The following is a 21,490-nucleotide window of genomic DNA, read 5'->3' on the forward strand; positions in this document are numbered from 1 at the left end:
TGTGACCTTCCTGAAGTGGGGTTCCTCACAAGCTACGCCCCACACCTCACTCAATCTTCCCAATGTGGGGGTGGGGGTGGGGTGACCAGCTGACCTGTCCCACAAGGCAAGGCCTGTCATTGCACCCCCTGGGTCACCTGAGCAGCGAGTGGCTTTATTGGAAGCAAAGTTGGGGGGCACAGACTTGCTCCTCCCTGCGTGGCCTCCAGCAGCTTCCTGGAGGCATGCAGCCCCTCGGTCCCCTGCAGGGGGCCCAGGCAGCTCCTCGGGCGCACCTCGCACCTCCCTCCGAGGTGGAGGCCAGACCCGGGCTGGTTCTGCTCCTCTGGGAGGCGCGGGAGCCTCAGGCGAACTTCACCAGGCGGCCCAGGGTCTCGGCGGCTTTCATGCGGACGGCGGGGGCTGGATCCTGGAGCAGGAGCTGGAGAGCTGGGGGACAAGCAGCTGCTGCGGGCACCTCCCTGGCCCCTCCCACAAACGGGCTAGGGTTGGCTCCACCCCCTTCCTGGCGCAAGGAACCCAGGGGCCAGGACCCCACGGTGCACACCCCGCCCTGTGCGTGGGGCCTGCCGCCCGCCCAAGGCAGGCCTCTGCCGGGAGGGCTCAGGAGCCAACGGAAAGATAGTTTTTCCTTTTTTAGTGTTTTTTAAGCTCTTTTGGAACGGTTAAGAAGTTTCCGTGAATTACTAGAGACGATGAGGTCACCAGTGACAGGGAAAAAATCCTTGAAATCCAGGAAAATCACTTAGTCCCCCTGGTGCCAACAGGGTCAGCCCACAGGAGCCCTGTGCAGACCGACAGGTGGGGGGGAGGGGGCCTCTGGGCCCTCGGGGTGGGGGCTCACCCGCGGTCAGATGCTCCAGGTCCACCTGTGGCCGAAGCTCAGGCTCCACATGCAGCACCAGGAACCCTGCGGGCAGGGGTCAGGGTCAGGGTCAGGGTCAGGGGGAGGGAGGGGGTGGAGGCCGCGGGGAGGGCACTCACCCGTGAGCATGGGGGCAGCCGCGCGGACGTCTTCCCAGCAGCTCTTGAAGTAGAACAGGCTGGTGCTCAGCAGGCGGCCCAGCAGGTCGGGGAAGTGACGCATCTGCAGGAGGGAGGGAGGCCGCCAGCCAGGACGGTCAAGGCGCGCACACCCCCGCCCCGCCCCCCGGCTCCGCCCGCCCGCTCACCAGGTGCTTGCACGTGGTGTTGAGGAACTCGCCGAAGTGCAGGCCCCGGCCCTCCTGCAGGTGCTTCTGGAAGGCAGCCGTCAGCTCCTCACACTCCAGGTTGGGGCCGCACATACGCAGCGCAAACTTGCAGGCCTGCGGACCAACACTCAGTCCCGAGATGCTGAGTCCCAGAGTCCCCCTGGCTTGCCCATTCCCCACTGGCTACTCACACTGGCCACAGGGGCTTGGGGGTCCCGCAGGTGCAGTAGTAGGGGCGCCAGCCCACCAAGGACCTGCTCCACGAAGACGTCCTCGCAGTCCCCATGACAGGCCTTGTTGAGGTGCCCGAAGAGGCGGATGGACGCAGAACGAAACTCCATCTTCTCCTGGGGTGGGAGGCAGGTGTCACCCCACAGGGGCCTTCTCAGCCCTGCCCAACCCCCAGTGCCAGGCCCAGGCCCTTCCCTACGTCAGCCATTGTCGTCCTTGTGCCGTGCATTCTGCCGCACCTGGCATGGGCCTAGTAGTGGGGCACCTGACACAGTGATGGGCAGGAACAGATGGGGGTGGGGCCGGGAGAGCACAGGGGCCCTACTCCCCCCACACACTGCAGGATCCATCTGGAGCTGGGGAGGCCCGTGATAACCCCAGCTCCTGGAGGGGAACAGGGTGGAGGGGAGACTTGCAGCTGAGGAGGCAGGAGGGCCCGGCTAGTGGGGGGTGCTGCCCCAGCCTACACTGTCGAAGAAGGGCCGAATCCGGATGGCCACGTGCAGGAGCACTGGCCGCAGGTCATCGGGCTCCACCAGGTCCAGCAGCTTCACGAGGCCCGCCATGGCCTCCAGGGCCACTAGACTCTGCGGGTCGTCCCTGTCATCCAGCCCACCGATCATGGATGTCAGGAGCTGGGGGCCGTGGGCCCGCACCTGGGGACGCACTACACTCAGTCGCACAAGCCCTGGTGCCTGTTACACGTTATAGAACGACAGCCCCCCCCCACCCCCACCCCGGCTCTCCAGGCCACCTCCACGCCCCCACGCGGCATCCAGGTGTTCTGTCCGTCTCACGGTCAAGGCCCCAGGGGCTGGCGGCTGGCTCACCTTATTGGGGGAGCCAGAGGCCACATTGGCCAGGCCACGCAGTGCCAGCCGCCTCACACTGGCACACGTGTCCTTCTGCCGAGCCACCAGGTTGTCCAGCAGCGACTCCAGGAGCATCAGGTCGTTCACCACATTGCTGCTGAGCAGCTGGAGGCAGAGAGGACGTGACTGCCTGCTCGCTCCACTGGCCTTAGGCAGGCCACCACTTCAGACCTACAGTAGCACCTGCCACCGCCGCCCCTTCCCCACCACTGCACTGCTAGGCAGCCGTGTCCCAGGCCACTGTGAGGGGTAGACGTTGCAAAGGCCCACTGAGGGCCCTGTGGGCCGAGCTGGGCTCATGGACACTGGTCCCCACAGCCCTGGCCTTGGGCAGGTTTTCAGCACTGTCGGTTCCTCAGGCCAGCACAGGCCGCACAGCCAAGGTCTCCCTCCCTTGGCACAGAGCAGGGTGTCACAAGGCATACCCCAGGGGCCTCTACACCCACCCACACCAAGCATGGGTGGGGCAGGTCAGGGCCGACCTGAGGCGGTGCTTCTCCCCCACGCCGGGCCCGTCGGGAGCGAGCAGCCCTACCTCAGCCAGGAAGGCTGTGGAAGTGACCCTCTGGATCTCGTACACGCTGCTTTGTGTGCTCACCAGCCCCTTCATCACCAGAGGCAGCCGGGGGCCTGCGGACTTCGCCATGGCACTGGGGAAGGAGGCCGCAGGGTGCAAGGCCAGGGCCAACTCCCCCATGGCCCACGGGGTGGGGGGGTGGCCCCTGGCAGAGCCCGTCCACCAAGCTGCCAGGCCCTGCATGGCCTTGCTCCCTCAGGCATGCGCCTCCTCTCCAACCAGCAGGGAGTGGGTCGCCTTCATGGCCACCACTCCACACACAGGCAGAGCCCTAAGCCAGCCCTCAAGCTGATGCACCTGCTCTCACGCTGGGCCCCTCCCACATGCCCCTGGGGGCCCTCCTTTGTGCCTTCCTGTGGGTCCTGGCCCACCGATGCTTACCTGGCCAGCCGGGCCACACCCTCCTCGTGCCCCACTGACGTCCTCAGTGACTCCCAGCCTTGCTCCAGCTCCACATGCTGCACCACCTCTTCGCTGCCCCCTCGAACCAGGGCGAGCTGCAGAGCACCCACTGCTGAGCTGTGGGCATGTGGGGGTGGGCTCAGCGTGGAGCACTCCAGGCTGCCTGTGACATCCTGTGGGGAGCAGGCCCTTGCTCCCCTCCCCCACGCAGGGCGCAACCCAGCAGCTGTGGACCCTCTAGTCTCAGGCAGGCTGTGAAGACTGCCCCCGACCCCCATGCCTGGCCCAGACCCCCACAAAGCCTGTTTTATACCCCAAGTCTGTAGCCCAAGTGCACAGCCCCACCCACCTGAGAGAACCCAGGGCCCTGTCCACTCCCAGATACACAACATGGCCCCTATGCTCCAAGGCCAGATGGTAGCCAAGAGCTGGAGTAGCTGGCTAGGAAGTGTCCGGCTCTGTCCCCCATATCGGCCAGTTGGGGGTGGCAGGGGTGGGCCTGAGCCTGGAAGAGGGCCCAGAGGCAGCCGGGCCTGGTGGGAGTTTAGTGTCTGCCCATCTCACTTGGACAGAAGCCCAGCCGAGGCAGAAGCAGGGGCAGGACCCCACAGACCAGGGAGAGCAGTCGGCCCAAAGCCTGTGGCCCAGAGACAGCATGGCAGGATCTTCGGAACCAAGCAGGGAGGGCTGCGGGCCCCACGCCCACCTCTCCCCTGCACTGGGTCACCCGGCCTGCCGACATACATGTCCATGAGGCCTGAGGGCGGCCACCCACCCACGGGGCAAGCGCACTTGAACCGCCTCCAGGCAGCAACTACAGTCCCAGTGTCCACAGCCACCCCGTGCTAGGCCAGACTGGCAATGCTTCCCATGACTGGGACGGTGGTGCTGCTGGCTGCAGTGGGAGTGGGGGGCACGGGGGACAGGCCTTGCTGGCCACACAATGGGGCCTCACACGTGAATCTGGGGACAAGCTTGTTTATGTCCCCGAGACCCGTCCTGTGAGATTTCCAGGCCAGCCCACACAAGCGCGAGGGCCCAGGCAGGGGGCAGCCGGAGCTGAGACCTAGGGGTCTCAGCAGTCCAGGGTTCAGATGCTGGTGGCCTCCCCATCCCCATGGTCACCTTTGGGTGGCATGACAGCCATGAGGATGTCAGCAAGGGGTGTCGCGCACGTGCCCCCAACTGGACAGGCCCCCAGCAAGCCCTCACTGAGCATCCAAGGACAGGCCCCTCTGCAGCTCCCTCCCCAGAGGAAATGCTAGAAGGTGACTCGCCCTGTCCCAAAAGCCTCGAGACCAGTGCAGGGCTGGTCATTGCGGGGGCTGCCGGCCCTGGCGGTGGGGCAGCTCACGCCGACTGTAGGTTCAGAGGGAACCACTGTGGTCACTGGTCAGATGCCCACCGTGCACCCCGAGGGGTCGTCCACAGGGCCACAGCAAGTCCTGGCAGTGCGTGTCCCCTGCCCCAGGCCTGAAGACGCCACTTGGCCCAGAGGCCACGCTCAGGCTGACTGGTGACTGGGGCCGTGCTCGGCTGCAGCAGGTCTGAAGTGCTGAGGCGCCCGCCTGGCCCGAGAATGTGAACAATTCCAGTGCGGGCGCCTCCCTTGCCTGCCTGCCTGCTGCCCAGAATTTCTGTGGATGTGGCGTTTGCAAGGGTCTGACTTGCTGGCAGACGGCCTCCGTCAGAGCCAAGCCCCATGGCTGGCTCTGCATGAGTCCCAGCTCAGGGGTGGCAGTCAGGGGCCCCTGGTGAGGGTGAGAGGCCTGCAGCCCCCCCAGCTCACGGGCCATGGAGCAGTCCCTATGTGCCAGGCCAGGGCTAGCCAGGCCAGTGTCCTCTGGCCCGTTCACATTTTCCACTTGGTCTGCGCAGGGCTGGGCAGGCCCTGGCGCACGGCCTCAGCTCGAGTTTACGAGCTGGTCCTGTGGAGGAACAGCCCTGCATTGGGGGCGGGGTGAACTGACACTGTCCCCGTGTCCCCGCCAAGGGACACATCCCACCCCAGACAACTGGGATGGATGGGGAGGTGACCCGGGCTCACTGTTACTCAGGCTCCAGTGGCCCTGAGCTGTCAGCTTCCTCTGCTCACCCTGTGGCCCCAGGTGGCTGTTTGGAGCTCTGAGGTGCCACTGTGGTGGGCCCGGTAATGGCCCCAGCGCCCAGGACGGGCAGGCAGACACCCAGGTTGCTGAAGCTCCGTGCCCTGGCGTGTCGCGTTTTCTTGCCGGGACCCAGGGCCCACTTGGCAGAGACCATAGGACCCCAGAGCACATGTTGTGGGCAGGAGGCGGGCAGCCATTACCTGCAGGGCTCAAGGGTCCTGGAGGCCAGGCCCGAGCTGGTGGCCCTCCGCTCCTTGGCCTGTAGGCTGCGGGGCAGCTGGACGCCCAGGGTGCAGCCGACACGTAGCAGCAGTGCCACAAACAGCTGGGGGTACAGCTCCAGCACGGCGGGCGAGGACGCCGGAACAGACATGACCTCGGACAGCGCACAGGTGGCCTAGGGACAGGGGCCACCTCAGGCTTACCCTCCCTCTGGGGCCGTTTCTAATGAAGCCAGCCACCACGAAGGCTGCGCCCCGCTTCCCAGGACCCCAACCAGCCCACACCCCCTCAGCGTGCACCCCATGCTCCCGGAGGTCTTCCTTCGGGGGAGTGGCGCAGGGGACCCGAGGCAGGCATGGGCATGTGCCACCTGGGGACGGCCCTGACCGCTGTTCTTGGCTCCTTAGCTGGAGGAGGAGGGAGCCTCCCAGCTGCCTCACTGCTGAGAGCCTTGCCAAGTTGGGTTTATTTGTTTTCCGCGGATGAAACAGCAAGGTCTCCCTTGGGGACCGACACACCTGCAGGCCTTTACGAGGCTGGGCCCCAAGGCACAGTCTGCTGCCAGGTGCCTAGGGGGGGTCCTCCCCCAAGGGGAGAAGGGGCAGTGGGGTGGACACCACTCACCGCTAGAGGCAGCAGCGTGGCCACGCGGTCGGGGGAGCTGCTCAGCAGGAAGGCCCGGCTCTCCTTGAACGGGACGTCCCTGCTCATCTTCTGCAGGAGGAGCCCCAGGACTTGTGCAGGGAGGTCGGGCTCTGAGGCCAGCGCCCGCCACAGGGTGCAGGTGTGGCTGGAGGTGGGCGGGAGGGTGGTCACCTCGAGGCCACTGCTGGCCCCGGCTCCACGCCCCACCTGCCCACCAGACACGGCTCCAGCAGGAAACAGTGCCCTGACCTCAGACCTAAACTCACCCCTACCTGACCCCAGGGTCCGTAACAGGCCTGGTGGTGGGCACAGCTGGCCACAGGGCAGGGACAGAGGCATGGCCAGTACAGAGGGCCTGAAGTGGGGTGGTGGGAGGGGACCCTGGCGCTGCTAAAAGCACCAACGAGGCTTTTTCCGGGCGGCCTCAGGGGCACCACAAACGCATCTTCCAGAGCAGTGAGCTGTGGCCAGAGACCAGGCACACAGGGCATGGACCGTGAGTGAGACGCCGCGGACGCGGCCTGCAGACATCGTGCGCAGACAGTGGGAGTGGCTGTGCTGTTTTGATGTGTGTGCAGGGAGGAGGGACACGCTTCAGATGTCTAACAACCAGAAACCCTGAAAACAGAGCCAATGTGACCGAGAGGCTGCAGCTCTCTAGAAGTGAGGGCCCCTGCACTAGGAGCGTGCATGTGGCACCAGCCTGGACACAGCAGAAGAGACAGACAGTGAGCTCGAAGGTAGACGGAGGGAAGCACCCGGCATGGGCAGCGACCACGTTCCGCTCAGAAGAGCAAACCAGAGACATGGGGAGTGGAGGAGAAGGTCCAACAGGCGCCGACTGGTGTCCCCGAAGCACGGAACAGAGTCCAAAAAGAAAAAGCTCAGAACTGGTGACAGATGCTGACTCAGGCTCAAGAAGCCTGGCAGCTACCAGGAGAAGGAAAGAAGGAAGCCCGGGGGCCCCACTGGGGAAGCGCAAAACGCCAGTGGCAGGGGGACCCTCATGCTCATGGGAGAAACGCAAGTATGCGTCCTCCGCGAAGAGAGTGCCAGTGAGACGCAGCAGCCATGAAGGACACGTTGCCTGACACACACGGAAAGAAGATCCTCACAAACGTGGAATTCAGAGTCTACGAAAGTCATAGACAAGGATGGCCAAATAAACACGTCTTCAGAGGACGTAGTGCGTCTGCCAGCAGCCGGCCTCAGCTACAACATTCTGGGGGACGTGCATGGAACAGGAGGCACGAGGGAGACCGAGCGGCCAAAGGGGAGCAAAGCCTAGGTGGCCACATGCACAGCCCACCGGACAGCGCAGACACAGGCGGCGGGGCCCATCGCCCGACCAGGGTGGCCACACACCCCGGTGGGAACAGTGGGTGCCAATGAAACAACTCAGGGACACTGGAACTTGGATTTCACACCAGGAGATAGTCTTCTTTAGACTTTTCCCAGTCACTGGTAAGGGTAAAACCCATTCCCAGCTCACATGCTGTCCAGAAACCGGTGGCCTGGGACAGTCGCCCTTCAGTGGACGACGGTGTGGAGCCCCAGCCACACCAGCCAGCAGGAAGAGAGCAGGCAGCCTATGGTGTGACAGATGGCCCCACGGGGCTCCATGGACACTGAGTTCAGCAGCAGGAAGACACACCTGCGATGACAGTGTGACCCTCAGGGCATATCCACCAAGGGGCGCATGCGCCTGCTGGAGGCACACACAGCCTGGACCTCCTACAGGCAGTGGCCTGTTGGCCTGGGACGCCACAGGGACCACTGACCATGTGTGGGCTCCTCTGTGTGAGCGACGCCCCCACGAACAGTGGAGCAAAGAAGTGAATGGACAGCAGAGAGTCGCACGCGGGCGACACGGCTGCAGACTGAGTGAGCACTGGACCCAGGGACGCCGGGCAGTGCACAGAGCTGGCCCGACACAGAAACCAGGGGCGCAGAGGGGACATCCTAGGTGGACATTTGGTCATTTTAGGACGACCACTAAAAGAACAGAAGCAGAGTGCTTGACTTCCGAAGTAACTGAAGGGAAAAATGAAATTATAAAAAAGGCCCTCTCAATGTTAGAGATGAGAAAGGAGATGGAAAAAGGTGACACAAAAAACAAAATCAAACTGGATTCAAACCCAATGATATGATCAACAAGAGGCGGTATTTCCTCAAACACCAGGACACTGACATGACGGTGGAGAGGACACCAGGCAAACGGTCACCAGAGGCACCTCCGTGCACACGGCCTGGCTGGACAACAGAGGCGCGCCATGTGCCACACCGGACATGGCGCCTACGTGACAGTGGGGCCCACAGGAGCCGTGGGGCGAACGCCCGGGGAAGGGAGGCACAGCCCAAGGGTCTCCAGGTCATAGGCTGCCTCTACCCACAATGGGGACAGCCAAGAAAAGCAGCACCAGCAGGTTCTGTGACCACAGGAACTTGGACGGTGAGGTGACCCGAGGTGGCTGCAGGGGACAGGCAGTACCGGGACACTGATGGGGGCACGGGAGCTGGGAGTGCGAGTGGGAGGACACACTGGTGTATGGGGGACATAGGGAGCTTCCCTGGCTCGAACGGAGGGGCAGGCCCCGAGGGTCTGCTCACAGACGATGGCGGCGCCCTGCAGGGGACAGGCCCAGGGAAATGAGTGGGTGGCAGAGCCCGGGAGAGCGCACCCAGGGTGCCCACAGAGACCTGGGGCCTGCAGGGGGGGGTCACAGGGACCTACCCCAGAGGGAGGTGGGCTGGGGGACTGGGCAGGAGGGAGCCCCGTCCACCCTGCAGGCTGGCGGGTACCCAGTACCTGTCAAAGGGCAGGGGGCTGCCCAGGAGGCTGGACACCATGGCCTCGCAGTGCTGAGCCGCCAGGAGGCACACGCTGTGCTGAGCGGCCCGCAGCACGTGCTCCTCTGGAGTCTCCCGCAGCTTGGAGCGCAGCACGCTCACGATCTCGGGCACCTGCGGGCGGTGGGCATGGCACTCAGGCTGGAATCAGGGGCACCAGGGGCAGTCCCAGCACACACGACCAAGCATGGGGCCATGGGGCGGGGCGACCCAGGAGCTGCAGAGCCCCTGGGTGCCAGCCGGGCACAGGCACAAAGGTGGCAGCCCAGGGCCCTCTGATCTGTGGGCATCACTGAAGCCAACAGACCCAACAGCGCCTTGAGCCCCAGGCAGGGTGGCCCTCCCAACAGCCTGCGCCTGCTGCCCGTGCCTGCCTGGCCCGGCCCCCTAACGAGACGGGTGCCCACTGCTGCCACACTAAACCGCCCTCCGCGCCTGCTGAAGGCACTAGCAGTGAGGAGAGCTGAGCTCGGGCCGAGCCCATCCTGCTTTTCAGCTGGCCAGTGTGGTCACCTTCGTGGACAGGCTGGAGAGGATCTTCCCATCCACGTTCACTGCTGACCCAGGTGGTGAGGGGCAGCAGGCCCCTGAAGTCATCGGGGTGACTGCGAGTGGACGCCTGGCACTAGCGTCAGTCACGTCTGCACTTGTGTCACTGGGCTCTCCCACCCTCCTGCATTAGCGTCACCAAGACCAGCACTTTCAGACCCCCCCCCCCCGAGGTGGACCTTTGAGTGTGAGGGGACAGGGCCACTCGGGGTCCCCATGCCTGCCTCCGCTCTCTGCGCACCTGCTCTCCCCTCCCACCTCATGTTGCTGCTTTGGACGGCGGCTCTTTCCCTGCAACCCGTCTTGTCAGAGGTGCTCCTAACTCTTCCAGGGTGCCCCCACCTTCTCTAGCATTTTCTCTGCCTTTGTGCATTTTTTCAACAGGACCCACTGGTGTGTGTCAGCCGCCTGGACCTGTGATGGCAGCAGCCTGGCCCTCAGGTGTGGAGGGCTCTCGGCGTCCGCCCTAGGGTCCCTCAGCCTGCGCCCTCTGCCTCCCGCGCTGCTCAGGCTCACCTCTCCCAGCCCCGCACCCAGGCCTGGGGTCCTTGTGCACAGCAGGGCGCATGACCCATAGGCCCTCGCACCCACGGCCGTGTGACCACCATCATCCTCACAGTTCCACACCCCCTGGCAGTCACCCCCCACCCCAGCTCTGCCCAGGGATTTGTCCATTCTGGACATCTCATGGGAATGGAGTCACATGAGGTGGCTTTTCGTCTGAGGTCTTTCAGTCTGAACGAGGCTGTCAAGGCCGAGCCATGTGTACGGGCAGTGTGTACGGGCAGGGCACACCTGTCACCCCTTCATTAATCAACCGACATGGAGGCTGTGTGCAGTACTGAGCCGTGTGTGGCCACGCAGTCATTTCTCTCAGGCCCACACCTGGCAGTGGAATGGTGGGCCGTGTGCTCGCTGTTTAGCGTCCCCACCCCCAGCTGTTGTCAGTGGCTGCCCTGCCCGTTCTCTCGGGCCCCCAGACAGCCCTTCTCCCAGCTGCCGACACAGCTGAGGTGAGGAGTCTGCTGGGTGGGCTCCCGTCTGCCCTCTGCACTCAGCTGTATGTCACCATCATGGCACGTGGGAGGGAGGGCGGGCTCAGTCTGGTCACATGTCCCCTGATGGGACTACATTTTCTGATATGACGTCAGAGAAATTTAAAGTCCAACAGTGACCAGGCGTCCCCAGGCCAAGGACTCCCAGGGAAGGAAAGAAAACAGAGGCCCATCATGACCCATGCGGTACAAGACGCTACTCTTCCACGTCACACTTGAGATGGTGGTCGCATGCCACCAGACATGCTCCAAGTATGAACCTGGGAGTCAGGGGCACCGCTCCCCTAGCTGGGGCGCCGAACACTGAGCCCCTGAGCTGGAAGCACACAGCTCAGCAGCTTCTCCCGAGAGCCAGCAGCTGACTCGGTACGTCGGGCCCATGGAGAGGCACCCCCCTTACCCAGAGGGGGAGGGACCCAAAAGCCATAAAACTGCTAGAAGAAAACGGGGAAAGCTTCCAGGTATTGGACTTGGCAATGGTTTCTTAGCTATGACACCAAAAGCACAGGCAACAAAAGCAAAACAAGACATTTGGGAGAACATCAAACTTAAAAGCTTTTATGCATCAAAGGACACAATCAACAGAGTGAAAAGGCGACCCACAGAACGGGAAAACATGTTTGCAAATCATATACCTGATAAGGGGGTAATATCCAGAATATCTAAAGAGCTCCTACAAGCCAACGACACAAAATCAACACACCAGATTAAAGATGGGCAGGGGACCTGAACAGACATTTCTCCGAAGATGACACAGACGACCAACAAGCCCATGAGGAGATGCTCAATGTCATGAGCCACGAGGGAAACGCAAGTCAAAACCAGTATGAGAAGCCACCGCACAGCCACGAGGGTGGCTACAGAACAAAACGGGTAACAGCAGTGCTGGCGAGGACGTGGGGAAATGGGACTCTCGTGCCCTGTTGGTGGGAATGCAAACTGGTGCAGCCACTGTGGAAAACAGCATGGAGGTTCCTCAGAAAATTAGAAACAGAGCTGCCACATGATCCTGCGATGTCACTTCTGGGTATGTGCCCAAGAGAACAGACAGGGTCTCAAAGAGATATTGACACACCACTATGATTCCCAACAGCCAGGAGACAGAAGCGGCCCCGTGTCCCCTGACGGCTGGTGGATAAACGAGATGTGTGTGCACACACCGGCACCGCCTGCGGCCGCCTCCAGGCTGGTCCGTCCCACGCCCCAGCACAGAGCCACTGTTCCAGCCACTCAAATCCGACATGGGAGCCGCACTGAATGCAAAATGAAATCCAAGCCTTTGTCCAGCAAACGCCAACTCTCGGGCTGTGTGGTCTTCCCGTCCTCCTGCCACACTTCCCTCCCAGGCCCTGAGTGCCAACGCCTCCGCACCCAGCCTGCCAGGGCACCGTCTCTCTCCCGCGTTATTTCACGCACAGCTCCGTGTGCCGATGCTCCCTCAGCAAGTTCCCGCTCGTCCCTCCCTGACAAGACAGTTGCACACCCAATGGAAAACTTGTGTCCTGCACATCAATGAGAAAAGCACAGACAACCCAGAAGACTGGTGTCCCCACAAAAGACAACGGCCCAGCAGCCAAGAAACGTGTATACAAACGTGCAGCCACCACAGAAACCAAACTAAACGAATGCGAAGCCATCACACACCCACCAGAAGAGAGCCCTGGCGTGCCGTTCTGGTCGCCTGAGCCATGGAACCTCAGACCTGCAGACCGCGCTCAGGGACATGCACTCGGCTGGCACTTCACACGCAGCGGACAGAGTCGTGCCCGTGCACGTTTGGGAACGATGGGGACAGTCAGTGGAGCGCATGAGGTCGGTGCACAGCTGGTGGGTGGCAAGAGTGGGCAGCCCCTGAGGGTCCTCTCTGGGGCCAGCCGCTGTAGGAACCTCTGTGCCGGCACCTGGCGACCCTCAGGCCTGAATCCTCACCGGCTATGGGAGCGCCCCCCCAACCCTCCCCCAACTCCACGCGCCTCAGCTTCTGCATTTTTTCCTCTTCTTCCCTTACTTTCTGAGCAGTTACTTTTGCCAAATTCTAACGTCTGTCTTCAAACAGAAGAGCAAGATTTGTCCCGATTAGGCCCACTGGGAAAGGGGGCAGAGCGGTGAGGGTCAAATCCTGCAGAGCAGGGGAGCGGAGGCGGGAGCCCCAATTCACCCAGCCCCGCCCCACATGCCTAGGGCACCCAGGCCCCTCTGCACCAACACCACGCCCACACCACACCCGCCACGCCCCTACATAGTGCCCCGACCCCACCCACAGGTCTGGCCACGCCCATGCCACGCCCCCTCGGCCTCACCTTCTCCAGGAGTAAGTTGCCACGCTCCTTGAGCAAGCAGTTGATGATGACGGTAGCCGCTCGGGAGCAGTTCTTGTCGGGGTCTCCCAGGCTCTCAAACAAGGTGAGCAAGAGGCTGATGAGCTGATCTGGAGGGAGGCGCTTGGAAATTATCTAGGAGAACAGTCGTGTCAGAACAGAGGGTTTCCAGGCATAGCTCTGGGGGGGTGGGCTCACACCACTCCACCCTGCGTCCCTCGTCCAGCCTCCCCAAGGCCGGCCTGGCCCTGTGCCTCAGGAGCTCCTGGGGGTGCCCTGGCCCCCTCGCTCTCACTGGAGCCTGGCTAGGTCCCGGATGCAGCCTGAGGGCAGCTGAAGGGCAGGGTCAGGGCACCCCCCTGACTCCTCCTGACTCCTCCTGACCGAAGGGTGGGCTGGGGGTAGCCTGCTGGTGCAGCTACTCTGGAACTCTCTAAAATACAGATGGCTGCATGTCGCACCCTGGACGACCCAGCCACAGGCCCCGCAGCAGCCCCGCAAAGGGCGCCTTTCCTCTTCCCCCAGCACAGCAGAGCAGGGGACCCTGAAGCACAGACAGCAGAGGGAAATGCCTCACTGTGTGCAGACAAGGAGGAAGCACAGCCGTGGTGAGCAGCCCGGCCCCAGGCACAAAACCGCTGCTGGGCCTGCACCGCCCAGCCCCCATATCCCCCAAAAGGGCCCTGCTGACCCCTCCCCTGCTGCAGGGAGAAAGCTCCGGATGTCTGCGGGCTGCTCCCAACACCAAATGGAGTAACAGCACCGCCCTGGCCCTGGCCCTGGCCTGGGGGCCCCCAAGAGGGCTGGGCAGCTTTCTTGGCCCCTGGAGCCAGGAGCCAGGTCCTGCCCCGCCCTCCAGGCTGGGCCACAGGGGCGGCCCCGGGGGTGCAGGACGTTGTGGAGACCATGCCCTTCACAAAGGCACTTCTCTGAATGTCACCTGAGTGTGTGCCTCGTCCGCATCCCGAGTCCACTGGCCCCAAGGGGCACCCCGTCTCAGCGCCTGCAGAGCCCACTAGAGGCCCCCCTCTCTCTGTGGACACTCGGCACGTACCTGGGCTATGCTGTGGCAGGTGTGGAAGAGGGTGGCAGGGTCGGGGTGCACAAGGCCATCTTTGAGGGTGAGGAGCTGCTCGGCCACGCCGTCCCGGTAGTCCCGGGAGAAGCCTGCGGGCAGGAGGGAGTGTGGAGGAGGGCAGAGGCCCGCCTGGCCACTGAGGCCCAGACACTTCTCCTCACCCCTCACACCGCCACCTGGCTGGGCGCTCACCCTCGTAGCCCAGCTGGAGGTAGAGCAGGGAGTAGACGCAGCTCACAGCCTCCTGGCGGGTGGCAGGCCACAGATCCACACAGCGTGGGGAGAAGAGGCCGACAAGGAGACCCAGATTGTGGAAGGGCACCAGGGCCTGGAGGGGGGAAGAGAGGTGCTGTGGGGACACGGGGCGCAAGCGGGAGTGTGGCCGCGAGGGCCGCCCCCGCCATGCAGCCCTGAGCCCTCCCTGTGGCCAGCAGCGCCCCTGGCCAGGTCCTCCCCCTGCAGGGCAGCCCCTGCAACCCCAGTGTGGGCTCCACTCAGCTCAGCTCTCACCACACCCAATCTACTGGGGTCCCTAAGAGGGGACGAAGGCCAGTAGGTATGTGCAGGCAGAGGGACGATCAGGAGACGAATGTGAGCCCCACAGGCAGCAGAGGGGGCAGGGCTCTGCTGATCCAGCCAACCCTGTGGGAGTCCCTGCCCAGGAGGCACATGCCCGAGGGTGACAGGGCCACATGAGACCCCTTCATCCTAACTGTGCCCAGTCCCGTTTTTTCAGAGCCTTTTCTCCTCTCCTCAAATACGGGGACTTCCCCACTCTGTTCATAACAAACAGCCTTGCTTCCTACTGCCCTGGGCCTTGCGACATCAGTTACCATCCCACACACCCCCCTCGGTCTCCCCATGCTCATCCTGGAGTCACCCGCGTGGGAACTGGGAGGAGTGGAGGCTGGAGGTTGGGAAAAGGACCGGGGGACCCACTGCTGCTCCTCTCAGCGAGGTCAGCTATCTGTCACGTCTCACACAAAGATGAACTCGAGTTGGAGTGGGGTTCTGTGCAAACCAGGACACAAAAGAAGCTGCGTAGGAGAAAGCCCATCAACACGCGTGCAGAGACGAAACCATCAAGAGCCACGAGACAGATGTGGCCACATAAACACCAAGAGGAAAAGCCTGCAATCATCCTGATAGATGACAGAAAGGCATCTGACAACAGCCTGTCTCTGTCCTGGTAAAAGTCACGATTAAAACAAATCTGGGTGCTGTGGAACACGCCAAGAATGAACACTGCCCACCCATCATCAAGCACTGCTGCACAGCGAGCCTCGCCCAAAGGCTGGGCTGCCATCACTGCTCATCTGGTTCTGGAAGTGCCACACAAAGAAGGAACTATGATGCGTAAGTATTGGGGTAGAAACCTAAATCACCAGCGTTTATAAACGATTGACTGTCTATCTAAACAGCACAAGGAAATTAGCGAAAAATTCATTAGAAGTAACAAAGGAACCTTACGAAGTCCCCAGTTACTAAGTATCCAGACCTCCATGCTTTCCCACATGCCAGCAATAGGAGTTAAATACAGCTGAAGAGAAAGTTACCCTGATGGTGGTGGCAACTCCACCACCAGGGAAGCCTGGAGGCAGATGGAGAGACGGACCCATTGTTACAGACCCACCCATTGTTACAGACCCATCGTTACAGACTCTGTTGCTCAGTGTCATAATCACAACAGGAATGTTTTGGAACTGTGTCAGATTTACCCTAAAATCACCTGGGTGAGTGGCCTGTCACAAGCACGGCAATTCTGAAAAAGCATAGCAGTGAGCTCCGAAGTCTCACCAAATATTAAAATGCACAACTGCCCATGGCTCGGGCCAGCCCTGCCCACCCACTGCAACTGCCCCCAGTATCTGCCTTCTCCACAACCTTCCCCCACCAGCAAGTGTCATTCTCCACCCCCACCCCCCACATCTGTGCCCAAACTGTTGCTTCTGCCTCAAGTGCCCTTTTTCTCCTTCTGTACCTGGTTCCCCATCACCCTTTCCCTCACTTGGGGGACACAACACACAGTCTCAGCGGACGAATGGGCTCCCAAGGACACAGTGTCGTCGGACTGGACTCCAAGTGGCCTGCCCTGAGGACAATTCCTGGCCCTGCCACGTCCTCGTCCATGTCTCCAGAAAGAGGACGAGGGAGATGGGAATGAGCACGGTGGCAGCCGGAGGGCATCCAGAAGGCCTGGCGCATGCTCCAGCCGTGAGGACCGCGCACAGCAGTGCTCAACCAAGCACCCAGGAACAGAACGGGGGCGGGGGCAGGGAGGACGACGACAGGACTCACGCTGACGTGCAGGTGCTCCAGGAAGGACTGCAGGAGGCAGGCGCTCACGCCCAGCGCCCGCACGCGCTCATGGCCCCGCGGAGACTTGATCCATGGGCTCAGGTGCTGGGGAAGAAGGGGGCTTCACACAGGTGCCAGCTTGGGCGACAGCCCAGGAAGGAGCGTGAGCACCACCAGCAGGTCAACGTCCCTGCCAGGCCATCCTTCCCGGCTTTGGGGGCCAGCAGGCCAGGTCAGAGCAGGCCACCCTGCACTCAGCTCTGTCCCATCCCTGTGCTGCTGGCTTGGCTCCAACATGGCCACTCCAGATGGACCCAGAGCCTGGCCTGGAGGGGCAGGGTGATCCTAGAAGTCGGTTGCCCCAGCCCAGCCCGCTGCAGTGCTGAAAAGGGCAGGAAGGAACCGGCAAGGCCACTGCCTGCCCATCCCGTCATCTGGATGGCCCCAGACAGTCAGCTCACACCAGGGGCCCATGCTGGGCCTCTCCCTCCCAGCGCCATTCAATGGAGGAAACACAAGGACAGGTCCCAAGTCCCCACCTGGGTCAGGGCCCACCCCATCCCATCTGCACACTTGCTCAAGCGGGGGGTGAGCAGGCTCTGCCCACCTGCTCACAGATCCCCCAATACTTTCAGACAGCACCAAACTGCCCCTGTGTGGCCGCCTGTGGCAAGGAGGGCCTGGAGACACCAAGGAAGGGTGGCTGCCGCGTGGGACCCTGGCGTGCACACCCGCTGATACCTCCACCATGGTCTGCAGGCCCTGGGGGGTCATGTTCCGTCGCAGGAGGCTCCTCAGCAAGTCCTCAAGGGCGTGCATGGTGTCCTGGTACAGGGACTGAAAGGAGACGAGGCGCCAGCCCCACTGGTGAGCCCACGGCCCACAGCGGCCTTTCCCCTGCCCCACCACGGACGTGGCCGGCGGCAAGGGGCCCACAGCGATACCTCCTGGCTGCCATTCTCCGCCTCGGGCTCGGGCAGCATCGCCATGACGCTGTGCAGACAGCTGTGGATCATGTCCGTCCGCTCCTGCTCGTCCAGCGCAGGCTCCAGGGAGCTGAGCCGCAAGTTAAGGGCCAGCCCCCCAGCCTGCACCGCCGCTCACGGGAAGCACTGCGCACAGCCACCCCCACACGCAGCCGCGCCCCAGCCGGAAGGAAAGGATACACCAGGAAAGTGCAGGCGAGCATGGCCTTCTTGCGAATGGGTGATCTCAGTGAGTCGGGGGGCTCGGCCTTGATGAACTCCTGAGGGAGGCAGCCACGTGACTCAGGCCTTGGCGGAACTCCAGCTTCTCCCCACCAGCCTCCCATCAGGCCATGGCTTTGGGCCTGCTCTGTGCCTCAACCCCAGTGGGCCTGGGGATCCTCGGGCACGCCGCCTCGCGGGTCCTCCTCAGGCCCACCTCCCTGTGTGCATCCACGCCCTCCAGCCGCCCTGGGACCCCCCAGGCCCCACAGTCTCACCATCATCTGAGCCACCAGCTCCGCTTTCCGAGAGAAGTGGAAGGAGCTGGCCTGCGCGCTGCTACAGATGGCCTGGCAGACCATGCACACGCTCTGGACAAGGCACAGCTTCAGGGCCGGGTCCTAGAGGGACAGTGGGCTACAGGAGGCCACCAGTGCCACCCTTGTGTGGTTCTGCCTTGGGGTGGCAGCCACTGCCTCTTGGCCCATAGGGCTGAGCCTGGAATTGGTGGCTCCCAAGGCATCAGAGGCCAGACCATACGCCCTCTTCTCTCCTCAGCCGGAAACACACTCCCTTCTGTTCTTAAGGGCTCCAGCCAGTCCTCCATCTCCAGGCAAAGCCACAGGGACCAATGCCAGGATGAGACGGTGCCGAGGCTCTCAGCTCCCTGCTGGGCCCAGGCCTGGGGGTCCCTGGGTCATGGCCTTGGGCAGAGGACTGCAGGCAGACGGTGTGCTCTGTCCACCTGCATCCCCTGCATCCCACAGTGTGGCTGGGAGGGTCCCCCAAAGTGGGAAGGGCAGGAAGCACATCCAAGAGGAGCCCAACCAGAATAGGGCTGCCCCTGCCTGTCCCACCAACTTGGGCGGGCGGGGCGGGGCTGGGGACAGGATGAGGGCGGCTGTCCGGGGGAAACCATGGTGCCCCTCCCCCATGCTGATGGCCTGGGGGAAGGGACTGCCCACAGAATAGCCACACCCCCAGCCAAGCCCAGGACACCGGGTCTGTTCTTCAAGAGGAGGGCCCGACAGCCCCAGGGAAGGGTTTCCAGGTTAGTGAGAGAGATTGCAGAAGGAAAATGTGTTAGTGCGGCCTGAGGCCACTGTCCCTGGTTTCGGAGCTCTCTGAGAGGTCAGTCCTAGGAGCCCGTGAGTGCCCCCCCCTCCTGGCCCTGAAGCGCCCAGCCCAGCCCAGAGGAGAGAGAAAGGCGTAGTCCACGCTTAGCTCCCACACACTGTACCTTGGGCTCTACCTTTATTCCCAGAACCTGAACAACAAAAAGTAAGGTGTGTTACGATGTGCAGGGCTGGCTCAGCGCCCGCCCAGCACTGCCCAGGCGCCCACCTTGGTGCTGAAGCACTGGAACATGTTCCGCAGGATATCCGATTCCGCCTTAGCCAGCACCAGCTCGCGGGGTGCATGGGCCGCCACGTGCCCGTAACACAGGATCACCGTGCCCTTCACTTTCTCCACCTCGTTCTCACTGCGGTCCTGAGGCCAGAGGACGAGCAGGACGTCACTTACACACGTAACCACCCCCAACAGGAGGCCTCGCACCCAGACTCCCCCAGTCCCTCTGGTGAAGGGCAGAGCCACTCAGCAACGTCACAGGCTTCACCAGTTGGACGGTGCCACCCAACACCAGGGAGAGCCCCTCAGTTGAGGACAGCAGTAAAGGCCAGGCTCAGGCCCTTTGGAGACCAAGGTGGGAGGGGCACACAGGGGAAAAGCTGGGGAGCCCAGAGTCAGGGCCCCTCCGTCCTAGGAGTCTGTTCACACCCATGCGCCTGGGAAGTGGGGGCCGGCCCTACACACCCAGTCCAGCCCTAAGGTTCTGTAACTGGGACAGAAAATGGAGGGCCAAGGGCTGGGGTGGCGGCCCACGGTGGTGGTCCACCCCTCCTGAATCGGCCTTTGGCAAGATAGTCAGCCACCAGGTAGCAGAGGACTAGCAGACAGCTGTTGGTACGGGAGAGGAAGCAGCACCCATCCTTGCTGCAGCGCCCCTCATCGCCCACCGCTGGCAGAGCGCCGCCTGCCCCTTGGCACCAGCTGGGAAGGAGCCCACACGCAGCCCCGCCCTCGAGGAGCTGAGTCTGGATGCAGCTCCCGGCCCGGGCGTGCAATGCAGCCTGAGCCCAGGAAGCTCCAGGACCCCCCACGCCCTGGACCACAAAACACAGGGAGCCACAGTTGAGACAAAATCATAGGCCAGTCCCACCCCGACCTCCACCCCAGCCGTCAGCCTGACTTCTGTACCTTAAAAATGTTGAAAATGCCAATGGATTTTCTGAACACATCCGACCTCACAAAGTTCTCCAGCTGCGCCAAGGTATCGTCCAGATGGGAGACGGCACAGATCCCAAAGCAACAGGCGAGGCCCTGGAGAGGCACATGGGGGCACTGACTCCGGGTGGAGCAGGGTGGGTACAAACCGTGCACACGCGCACACACCCCCAACAGTCCACAGGGCCCACAGCACATATAGGCACACGCGCACACTCTGGCCCAGGGGACGGCTGAGCACTGCCAGCAGCCTGCAGGCCCAGGGCTGCCCAGGGAAGGGCCCAGCACCTCACACTCGGCCTCCTCCTGGTATCTGGCCGACTCCAGCAGCTCCTGCAGGTGCTTCCTCACCACATCCTTACTGGAAGCGGCACCCAGGGCGGTCCCCATGCATTTATACAGGAAGTTCTGCAGCAAAGCCAGGGAGCATGGTTGTGCTGGCACCGAGTGCAGGGAGGCCCAGCACTGCCAGCCCGATGAGGGAGGGTCTGTCGGGAGCCCACAACACTGGCTACTGCATGGAGCCAGCAAGCTCTGGGCAGTATCTGAGGAGCAGGAAGGAGGTGGGGACCCTGGCTCCTGCGTCCCCCAGCCACCAGCCACTAAGAGGTGGCTCATAGGTTCTAGCACACCCACAAGGGCGAGACAGGCTCAGGCAGCAAGTGACACAGAATCAAGGCACAGGAACTTGGACCTAAGGACCATGCCCAGATAACCTGGACAGGCTATCCCCCTCCCTAGTCACCTCCTAGGTGTCCCCTCCCTGTCACCTTCTCCTGGGGTGTCCCGTTGTAGCAGGGTAGCTGTTTGCATATCTCCAGGCTCAGCTGGCAAACCCACGTGTTGTCAGACACAACAGCTAGAGTGTCCCGAAGGAACTGCAGGCAGGAGCAGCACCAGTGAGAGGCCCGAAGCTCAGCCCCCCACAGGGCTGGATAGGGAGGGGTCTGAGGCCCAGGGGTGTCACAGTGACCTCCAGGGGTCCTGTGCCATGGCTCTGAATGGTCTGTGGATGACCTTTGAGTCCAGAAAGAGAAAAACCTGGGTGGTCAGACATGCAGTGGGCTAGAGGCGCAGACAGCTCTGGGCCAAGCAAGGGACCGGACAGAAGCCTGCTGTAGCCAGGACAGCTCAAAGCCCCCGTAATTTGACCCTGTCACAGCAGGGTGGGCAATCTGTGAGGGCAGCAGACAGTCCTCACCCCAGAATCACCTGCCTGTCCCTCTGTCCCTCCCCAGCCACACCACGAGGTCAAGGTAGGCGGCATAACCCGAGAAAGGTACAGCGCCCTAAGCTCTCCCCACCGAGGCCAGAAAAGGTCTCCAAGCCCAAAACAAGCCACACCCTCGGTCTCTTCTCCCTTCTCTCACCACCAGTAGCTTTTCTTCCCATTCCTTCTGTGGCAGGGTTTCCTCAGTGTGTTCTGAAATAACCAGTCAGTCACCCATCAGCCTGGCAGGAGGGGAGTGCTCAGAGTACCCTGCCCAGGCTCAGTCCAGCACCCCCACGTGGCCCAGGCCCCGCCCCACCTTCCTGACACAAAGGAAGCCCCGAGCTGGGCCCACATCCCAGGTGCCACCCAGCAGGAAGCTTCCTTTGGCCTGCTCTCCAGACCCTTT

At 62.6% G+C, this 21,490-nt stretch overlaps 1 protein-coding gene across 2 annotated transcripts in view; it reads right to left on the reverse strand.

The window, feature by feature from the left end:
• Window positions 1–133: 133 nt before the first annotated feature.
• Window positions 134–21,490, reverse strand: part of MROH1 (maestro heat like repeat family member 1) — a 48,810-nt gene continuing 27,453 nt past the window's right edge. Inside the window, exons 19-44 of one of the 2 annotated variants that reach the window (XM_081069802.1) lie at window positions 21,242–21,294; window positions 20,642–20,749; window positions 20,160–20,279; window positions 19,845–19,967; window positions 18,930–19,076; window positions 18,826–18,852; window positions 17,864–17,986; window positions 17,565–17,644; window positions 17,343–17,454; window positions 17,140–17,235; window positions 16,399–16,503; window positions 14,293–14,428; window positions 14,077–14,189; window positions 13,005–13,157; window positions 9,060–9,214; window positions 6,230–6,395; window positions 5,584–5,780; window positions 3,255–3,392; window positions 2,832–2,946; window positions 2,255–2,401; window positions 1,892–2,080; window positions 1,385–1,540; window positions 1,173–1,307; window positions 985–1,087; window positions 845–910; window positions 134–429 (exon numbers count right to left, since the gene is read on the reverse strand). In XM_081069802.1, coding sequence (XP_080925928.1) covers window positions 344–429; window positions 845–910; window positions 985–1,087; window positions 1,173–1,307; window positions 1,385–1,540; window positions 1,892–2,080; window positions 2,255–2,401; window positions 2,832–2,946; window positions 3,255–3,392; window positions 5,584–5,780; window positions 6,230–6,395; window positions 9,060–9,214; window positions 13,005–13,157; window positions 14,077–14,189; window positions 14,293–14,428; window positions 16,399–16,503; window positions 17,140–17,235; window positions 17,343–17,454; window positions 17,565–17,644; window positions 17,864–17,986; window positions 18,826–18,852; window positions 18,930–19,076; window positions 19,845–19,967; window positions 20,160–20,279; window positions 20,642–20,749; window positions 21,242–21,294 — 3,149 coding nt within the window. In that variant the 3' untranslated portion in view covers window positions 134–343. The remainder of the gene's footprint in view (window positions 430–844; window positions 911–984; window positions 1,088–1,172; window positions 1,308–1,384; window positions 1,541–1,891; window positions 2,081–2,254; window positions 2,402–2,831; window positions 2,947–3,254; window positions 3,393–5,583; window positions 5,781–6,229; window positions 6,396–9,059; window positions 9,215–13,004; window positions 13,158–14,076; window positions 14,190–14,292; window positions 14,429–16,398; window positions 16,504–17,139; window positions 17,236–17,342; window positions 17,455–17,564; window positions 17,645–17,863; window positions 17,987–18,825; window positions 18,853–18,929; window positions 19,077–19,844; window positions 19,968–20,159; window positions 20,280–20,641; window positions 20,750–21,241; window positions 21,295–21,490) is intronic. The other variant, XM_081069803.1, reaches the window with a different exon arrangement.

Source organism: Rhinolophus hipposideros (genome assembly GCF_964194185.1).
Source record: "Rhinolophus hipposideros genome assembly, chromosome: 13".
Lineage (NCBI taxonomy): Eukaryota > Metazoa > Chordata > Mammalia > Chiroptera > Rhinolophidae > Rhinolophus > Rhinolophus hipposideros.